The sequence below is a fragment of the Amborella trichopoda genome, chromosome 8 (genome assembly GCF_054954075.1).
Source record: "Amborella trichopoda isolate Santa Cruz 75 chromosome 8, AtrichopodaSantaCruz75HAP2 v2.0, whole genome shotgun sequence".
Taxonomy (NCBI): domain Eukaryota; kingdom Viridiplantae; phylum Streptophyta; class Magnoliopsida; order Amborellales; family Amborellaceae; genus Amborella; species Amborella trichopoda.
This window is the reverse complement of record NC_142343.1, coordinates 10,909,943-10,919,516: the sequence shown is the minus strand read 5'-3', so window position 1 is coordinate 10,919,516 and position 9,574 is coordinate 10,909,943. Positions and strand designations below refer to the sequence as shown.

General features: G+C 37.1%; 1 protein-coding gene across 1 annotated transcript; it reads right to left on the bottom strand.

Annotated features, from left to right (window-relative positions):
* Positions 1-388: 388 nt before the first annotated feature.
* Positions 389-2,311, bottom strand: LOC18436031 (WUSCHEL-related homeobox 2). Its single transcript, XM_088874282.1, has 2 exons — positions 1,671-2,311; positions 389-1,045 (listed from the first exon to the last, which is right to left on the bottom strand). Exons 1-2 carry the CDS (start codon positions 2,218-2,220, stop codon positions 645-647), a joined length of 951 nt encoding a protein of 316 aa, XP_088730408.1. The 5' UTR covers positions 2,221-2,311; the 3' UTR covers positions 389-644.
* Between the last annotated feature and the right edge of the window lie 7,263 nt (positions 2,312-9,574).

Sequence of the window (9,574 nt, the reverse complement as noted above, 5' to 3'; positions counted from 1 at the left end):
AATCGGCCACATTTCTCACTGTGAATATGCCAAATGCAGTCTTGTACAAATTCCCATGACTAACAAAGTGAGGTACTAAGACAAGGCGTGACATTGCATGAGATGACAGATAGAAACAGAGACCATGTGATATACAAATATCCAGCTGATGTCCTTATTGCCTTCACATGTGAAACATTGAACACAAGAATAGAATATTTTGTAGCATGGATGCATTTCATTCTCTACCGAATGGGAATTCAACTTTCTCTCTCTAGGGAAGTGAGAGAAACCACATTTTCATGCAATATTTTAGGGTAGAGAGGCAAAGAAAGAGGTAGAAAATGGGTAACCACAAGAATAGAGGGAGGAGTCAACTCAATCAGGGTGGAATGATGGAAGACAGGAAGACCACTGTCCTATTCGCTTTCTCAATCTTTATTATTCAAATAGAACCAGAAAACTGAGCCATCAAACGACATTTACATCCTTCACAGACAACCATATCCATCACTCTCAACAAAAAAACTCACCACCACCCTACTACAAAACAAAGAAAAATTCACAGAAACCCACAGACAAGAAAACCCATTAAAGAACTTCACCAAAAAGCTCTCTCTCTCTCTCTCTCTCCCAAAAAAAGCTCTTTTAAAACCAAACTCCCTCTAAGCAAACCTGTGATCAGAAAAGAAGTCAAAGAAAGGTTGCTCTGTACAGTCCTCCACATTTCCCTCTAAATTCACCCCAGAGAATGAAGCATAATTCCCAAAAACAATGGAAGAAGATGGAGATGAAGAAGAAGTTGAAGAAGAAGAGGAAGGAGAAGAAGAGAGATTGGTATGGGGAAGATTATATCTATCCTCAAGAATACCAGTAGGGTGCACAGGAAACAACTGCAAGGTCTCATGGTGACCCCAATTACCAGAAGGTCCCTCAGTCTCATGGCCTTTCTCCATATTATTCCCAACATTGAACCTTTTTGTAGTCCCACCTGGCACCATCACTCTTTGGAACTGAGGGTACATGCCTAACCCGCTTTGCGACACATAAAATGGGTTACAGACAACTGCACAAGAAGAGAGAGAAACATGAAAAAGTAGAGAGACAAAACATATCGGTCTTCGCCACCGTATACACTAAACACAAACAAACACAAAAAGAGAACAATTTCATTCATGCAAATTTAGAGATAGAAAACACGATGCCAACTAGGAAAAGGAAAACCAAAACCAAAACACAAAGGAATGAGGAAGAAATTGACAATAAGTCATGCAAATCTTGAACCTGAACATAACCAAAAGGTTGGGAGAGAGAGAGAGAGAGAGAGAGAAGAGGAAAACTAGAAAACCCAAAGGAAAGCCAGGTTCATTCCATTAAATATAGCTTTCAAAAAAAGAAGAAAATGTCAATAATTCATGGGAAAAAAAAAACTATGGATATAAAATATATGCACTAATAATAGATTGATAAATGTAATGGAGGTATCTGAAAGGACGGAAGTAATCTGCTCGTGCAAAATGGGAAACTCAAAAAGCCACATAAAATGTAAACAAGGGAGAGTGCAACCGACAATGATACAACAAAACCCAAAACCAGATAACCTAGAGAGAGAAAGAGAGAGAAAGTGGGAGAGAAAATGCAATGAACCATGAAATAGAGATAGAGATAAAAATTCTAGAGAGAGAGAGGACCGTTAGGGATGCGGTGGTTAGCACGGAGGAGGGAGTCCTGTCGCTGCTTTTGTCTCTGGCGGGCCTTATGATTTTGGAACCAGTAAAACACATTCTTGCCCTCAATGTGCCCATACACCCTCAACCTCCTGGTTATCTGCTGTATCTGTTCAGCAGTTGGGGTCCTAATCCCCTGCCTATAAAGCCCTTCCAGCACCTCTATCTGCTCTTTTGTTGGGTTCCAACGTGAGCTCACCGCCGCGGTACCCGGCGACGGCGGCCCGTTAGCCTCCGCCTCCGCCGAGATGGTGGGTGCAAGAGCGTCCATGTCAAAGCGAGAGAAATACGTTGCAGATGTGTAGAGAGAGAAAGGGTGTGGATGAGTAATACAATGAGAGATTATAGAGAGAAAGGTGTAGATGAGAGAGAGAGAGGGGGGGGGAATTAGCAGAGGAGGAGAGTGGAGGGGTGGGGGAAGGTGGGAGGGGTCTCTGAAAACATTGGGTTTAGGAAGAGGAGGAGGAGGAGGAGGTAATGATGTGAGGGGGGCGGCGATGGCGGCCAGGTGCATATTTGTATGTGGTGCGGTGAGGTGTTGGGCGTTGAGGTCAGGTTTTAAGGTGGCGGAGGGACGTTGGGAATTGGAGTTGTGGCACGAGTGAGAGAGACAGACGAGAGGAAGATGAAACGGCGAGGAGAGAGAAAGTGTGTGTATGCATCACTCAACAAGAAGTGTGTTTACATTCAGAAGAGAGAGGAAAGAGAGATTGTATAAAAAAAAAAAAAAAAGTGTTCAACATTTAGGGGAGAGAGAGAGAGAGAGAACTTCTAGGGTAAGGTCGGTAAAAAGCTCATATAGCCAATGCGAGAGTAGGTATTGAAATATTGAAAGCAACGATTTTGTATATAAAAAGCCAAAAGTTATTACCGTTTTTATTTCACCCCTACCAAAACTCTAAGCCTGCAAGGAAATACAACCCTCATACGATGTGGTGGGTCTTTTGCCGCAAGACATGGTGTCATGTACGTTCGGTACAGAGAGACAAAGAGAGGTGGCAACAAGAAAAGAAAATCAATATAAAAGTGAAAGCAAATTTAGGTAAACATGAAATTTTGTGAGCAGATACGCCACTAAACATAAAATTAAGAGAGAGAATATCATGTGAGTGAGACATGAAAATGTGTGGGAAGAAAGTGCACCATAAGAGACGCATGGAATTGTGTCTTATTGAAGGGAAAGAGAGAGATGTTGAAGTGAGTGAGAGAGAGAACATATAAAATATCGAACAAAAGTTTTAGAGAGAGAACATATATAATATCGAACAAAAGTTTTAGAGAGAGAAAGAGGGCGGGGTGATAATGTAATAACTTCGAGACTACAGGCCACACTTATAGTAGACGTCCCGACTCCGATGTTTGTCGGCCGTATCTTCTCTTACTGCGCCTTCGTCTTCGATTTGTCTCTTCTGGGTTAGTGTACAGTTGACCAAAATACTCCTTAAAAACTATTTAATATCCGTTATACTTCTGATTGCATTGATTAACGAAACGGAAAAGTTTATATTGCGCCGAAGAGCTACTATCAAATTAGCGCCTACCTTAAAATTTTTACAAGAGATTGTTTTGATATTTAAATATCTTCAAGTTAATCGACATCAAGATGCATGGACATAAGGAAAAAAAAATAGATTTTATGTTTTGAAAATAATGTATAATGTATTTTTGGACTGTTAATTTTCAAGATTTTCAAGTTTTCATAGATATGTCGATCTATATTATTTTTGAAACTTTAAACTTTATAAATAAAGATGAAAACATATTTTAAGGCTATCACAAAGATGTCCAAAGTTGAAACCACATGTCTCGATACTATTTGAAGGGAGGCTCTAATTTGATCGTTTAGAGCCTAGGTTCTATACAAACATCACCCTTAACGAAAACGTTCAATTTGTTGCGGTAATTAAAAAAGAAGCCTCTACGCAACGCTTATGGGCAAAAATGAACAGTATTTTTGCCCATAGGCTCAACGTGATCCAATTTTTTGGACAACATGGATTAAAAGACCACAATGGACTAACTATGTCCGTTGCGGTACCGCAACAGACATAGCATGTCCGTGGACGTATTTTTTCACGTACAAAAACATGAGAAACCACCACGACTCTCATAGGTCCGTGGTAGTTTTTAAGGCAAACCCACAATGAACATAGCATGTCTGTGGCATAAGAAATACTATTCACTTTCGCTTATAAGCGTTTTTAAGACTTTTCCATAAAAAAAACCTAGGGGTGGCAAGGGCTGCCCCGATCAATGTAGCTCTAAAAAACTAGGGCTTGGGCTACATAATATGGCTTGAAGGTGAGGTAATTACAGTCCAAGGGGTACAGGTTAGGCTTGGGCCACAGTCGGCTTAGAACTCTTTTTTTTTTTTTCTTTTTTTTTTTTCTGTATTTTCTCTTTTATTTTATTTTCTGTATTTTCTCTTTTATTTTATTTTGACCTACATGGCGTAGCCTAGCCCAGCCTAAAAGGCCAATGTCGAGCCTGGGACATGGCCTCTTTGGTTATGGCCTACCCTATGGGGACCAAGGCCATGCTACAGAGATTATTGCCAGCTCTACGAAAATCTAAATCTTTTGACAAATTATATTACTAGAATAATTTTATAAAGGGTGTGGTTTGTATAGAGTTGTGGTTTGTATAGAGTTGAGGCTCTCAACAATCAAAGTAATGAGAAATGTGGTTTCAATACTGAAAATCTTTATGATAGCTTTAAAATATATTTTCATTTTTTATTATAAAATTTAAAATTTCAAAAATAGTGTAGATTGAGCAGATCTATGAAATTTTAAAAATCTTGAAAATTGGCGGTCCAAAAATGCATTGCAAGATGCACTATTTCTAAAACTTGAAATCTATTTTTTTCCTCGTGTCGATGCATCTTGATGTCGAGATGATCAATTTGAGAATATTTGAACATCAAAACAACTTCTTCTAATAAAATTTTTGAGGTGGTCTCTAGTTTGATTGTTTGGAGCCTCGGCTCTATATAAACGCTTTCCTTTTAGAAATCAGCGAGCCGACTCAATTGGTCTACGATCCGGGTCTAAAACCCGTGTTTACGCCAATAATTGCCACCGACCTACCGGTGACAAAAATACTACTATAGTGCTGTTTCAATTTGGAATTGAGATGCGCCTAGTAATGGTGCTTCACCACAAGAATGGGGATTTGTATGGAGATTTTTTTTCGTAATAGCTTATTTTCGTAATAGCTGGAGGTACTCAATTCCCTAAAAAAAGGTTTGTCATTTTTCAGAATTAGCACGAGAAGAAAGATAGTTAAACCACCCAAAGTATCACATGTTCGCTGCCCTTTTTGTCACTAAAGGGTGCTATTCCCTTTGTGCCACACAAATGCTGTTAAGAAAAGGAGCCTAACAATCCACCCCCACATTAACTACATCTGTCCTATACTGGGTCCCATAAACCCCACCTTTGGCCCTAGGCTTATGCTTCTTTGGTCAAAGCTTCCTACTTAGGCCCCGCACTCAGTGCTACCACAAGGTCTTCTACTCATGTAGACGTAGTTACGTCCTTTGCTTCCACTACGTGCTCACATGAGCTCGCAGTGTGCTACTAGCACTACGACCCATGCCACCTCATGAGACCCTCAACAGGAAGGTGTAGACGCCCTTTTCTCGGCTAAAGGGGTTCCTAAGCGTCCAGACCCTAAAACATAAGGATCTAAAGTACTAAACACCTTGCCTTAGCTATACAACCCTAAAATTCAGGTCTAAACTAGTAAAAAACCTTAATTTAGTCATCCCAAATTCTCTAGAGCCTAACAAACATAGAAAACTACCATGTATGCCAGTCAGACATCCAAAACACTCGAAAGCAACTCTTTATAGTACAAACATCATAACTTCTCCATGTCTCATCCAAATTGAGCTAGAGTTGACTTAAACTCCTGCATAAGATTTAGGACCATTTAATTTTGATACACAAATTAAAATTTTTAGCCATCATAAATTCCATTCTAGTCTCATCTGTGATGTGCATTGTGTCACATACAATACTTTTACGACTTGTATTGCATCCTTTTGACAAATTTTCCTAGTAGGGATTGTCTAGAAAGATACGATTTATCTTTTGTAGATGGAAGTGACAATCATTCTTGTTCTTTAAATTTTAAAATGGGTGGTTGTAAGAGTGTTATTGAATAGACACAGTTTCAAAAAAATGTTCTCCGACTTTGCGACTTACCTGAAACCATCCAATTTGACATCTAATGAGTGTGAATGATGGTAACCTCTATATATAAAAAATAAATGGTATCTTTGTAGACAATCTCTTACTAGTAAGCCTTATGCACACATGCATTACTTGTTATTTGAACCGCGTCTAGGGCTTGAAACCCCCCGAAATGCCTAAAACAAAATCCCTATTAAACCTAAGGCCTCCACGACCTGGAACACTTTTTGGGTCACATGTGACACAATCACTGCAAGATGGATTGAATTGTTCCACAATCACAGCAACCCGGATTGAAATGTTACTTGGTGGAGGGTAGTTATAGTCCCTATGGTCTATAAAACCCATTGTTTGTTTTGGATTTATGTGGCCTTTCCGGGCCATGATATCCATGTACTCTTATCCATATAATGGTTTTTTGGCTCCAGCATGAGACCTGAAAGGAAACCAAATGGGACGGAGTTTTGGCTCATATGATGCACGTGACTCATAGGTTTTGGGTGGTCTAAGATTCTGAAGAGATTCGAAATCATAAAAACCCTTGGCCTCGAGCATGGGGGCTTCTACCCATGTTACCAAAATATAATTTTGGGTAATCCCTCAGCCAAAGTAGAAGTATTTGCCCATTGTTTTTTTTTCAGGATGCTAATTCACTCTCACATGGGGAGGTAGCCTGTGAGGTAAAAGGCAAAAGCCTCGACATTGCCACTCCATAGCATGTGCATATTATAGCTGTATAGATGAAAAACCACCTTTCCAGGATACACCCAGTAGAGGACATCCATGGGTGCCAAATAAAGGACCCTGCATCGTTATGTGATGCATCTATAATCCAATAGAATCTGAATTCCACAACCTTATTTGACTATGATGAACCAATCATAAGCTTAAGATTATGGGTTATTGAGTTGATTTGAGATTGTGATCGTGAATTTCGGGTAAGTCGAGCAGAGCTCCAGTGATCTAGGTGTCGTTGAGTCAAATTGGAATTGTTCGGTCTGAATCGTGTACTCACCTACTCTGAATTAGTGCAAATCAGTGAACCCAAAGTCAGTCCCCTTTTTTATGATATTTGACAGATATACTCTCTTGTTTTACCCTATTTGTTCTGTCAGAAGAAGGTGTCCCGGTATCTTTGTGCTCCTTTTTTCACCATTTTCTCAATCGCTTAGGGCACTTTTTTGTTAAAAAAAAATTCACACAAAAGAATTTCCTCGTATGATTAGGTATGAAAAATTTTTCACACCTATTGGTCCTATTTTATGGTGAACTTTTCACAGTGGACCAATTAATATGAAAAATTTTAGTATTCATTTGAAAAAAAATTGACAAATTTTTTTTCGTACGAACCAAATAGGCCATTAGCCAAACTTTATGTCAAGAAAAAGCCATCCAATGCGGTGTTTTCATCTTCTCTTTGCTTTGGCCAAAGCAGCCAAAGTCTTTGGGTTTTTCGCCTAAACCGTGTTAAAATAATTAAAGCTTATTTTTTAGAAATCATAATAGTTTTTATTTAACTTTATTTGGAGTGATGTAGTAAGGTTATATTTGTAATTTTGTGTAATAAGAAGTTATGGAACTACTAATAAATTAGTATTTATTGTTGTAAGTGGATCGTTATTGTTGTACATATGGTTGTAAGAGCCTCTATTTAAAGAGAGGTGTATGGTGGGAAATTTGGGTCACATGTATTAAGGTTATCTTAGGTGTTAAGATTATAATGTCTTTGTGTACCCCATTTTTCATCTTTGAATGAAAAATAGTGTGTGGTGGGAAAATTGGCTCACATGTATTAAGGTTATCTTGGTGTCAAGATTGTAATGCCTTTGTGTACCCCATTTTTCATCTTTGAATGAAAAATTAGTTTTTCTTCCACCTCATCTTGATTCTTCTTCTTCTATCTCTTTAGTTATGAGTTTTGGGCTAGTGTGACATTGTTACACTAATTGAGAAGCGGATTGTTCCGGTATTGTGGCACCCGTCTTTTTCTACATGGTTTCAGAGCCACAAGGGTGATGGTAATGTTGTCTTGACTCCCTTGGTGAAGAAGATCAATTGTGTTTTTGAAGATGGATTCAAGTGAAAGTTCTAATGATTTTAATGTTGAGTTGGGAACTCAACTCAATACGGTTTTTCTATTTCCCAGTTCTTCTTAAAAATCTAAAATTTTTGTTTGGAGATCTCCCATTGTTTTGGAAGAATCTATTTGGAGACACAAATGAAGTGATTTATCATTCATGGGTTAAAGAGGGAGTATATTCCATATGTTATTGCTATTCAAGGTTAAGTTATGTAGACATCCTTGGCAAAGATTGATAATCTCTTTGGTAGCCCGTTAAATTGCTGGTTTTTCAATTTCGCAGAATGATAGAGAAGATCGCGTATGCATGGTCTCCTTTCTAGAAAATCATTTTAAATGAGAGTGTTAATATTAGTAAAGTATGTTTTTCTAGAAATCATTATAGTTTTTCTTTAATTTTATTTGGAGTGATGTAGTAAGGTTATATTTATAATTTTGTATAATAAGAAGTTATGGAATTACTTGGAGGTTAGCAGTAATTATTGAAAGTTAGTAATTATTGTTGTACATATGGCTGTAAGAGCTTCTATTTAAAGAGCGGTGTGTGGTGGGAAAATTGCATCACTTGTGTTAAAGTTATCTTGGGTATCAAGATTATGATGCCTTTGTATACCCATTTGTCATCTTTGTATGAAAAATTAGTTTTTCTTCCACCTTATTTGGATCCTTCTTCTTCTATCTCCTTGATTATGAATCTTTGGCTAGTGTGGCATTATTATACTAATTGAGAAGCGGATTGGTCCGGTATTATGGCATCCGTCTTTCTCTAAATAAGCGAAGCACTGTACAACTACAAACTATTCAATTTAACTCGGTGTGTTCTTGTTGCTTAAGCGAGATTCATCAATTTAACTCGGTGTGTTCTTGTTGCTTAAGCGAGATTAAGCAAAATTGACCAATGAATTGAGTTTTGATTGAAGTAGTCAAGGATAATTTTTTGAAATTTGTAATCATTTCATTAAAAAATGACATTTTGGATATTTTTCAGAATTTCAAATAAAAGATTATAGTGATTTTATTTGAACAAAAGGGAAATACCGAAATAGGGTCTTACAATTTACTTTTACTTTTACAATTCCCGGTTTTACCTCATCTCCCATTCGATTATAGAATTAGTTAAAAAAAAAATTTAAATATCATTTTTGTGTCAAATAAGAATGCCATATTCTTTATCTACTTTTGGAATTTTTAAACTTTTTAAAATGTTTTCAATATTTCAATATTCGTGTACATATATATATATATATATATATATATATATATATATATATATATATATATAAAAGGAAAAGTTTATATAAGGTTGCAACCTTAAAATGTAGAATTATCGATGTACCTCAAAAATCTATCGGAAAGGTTGTTTTAATGTTGAAAAACCCTCTATTTGATCATCTTAACATCGAGATGTACGAATATAAAAAAGAAAAAGTTTTTTAGTCTAAAAAATAGTACATCTTGCAATACATTATCTAGGACGTCCATTTTCAAGATTTTCATATATTTATAGATCTCCTTGATTTTAACTATTTTTGGAGTTTAAATTTTTTTAAATTAGATAGGAAAATAGATTTTAAGATAATCTTAAGAAT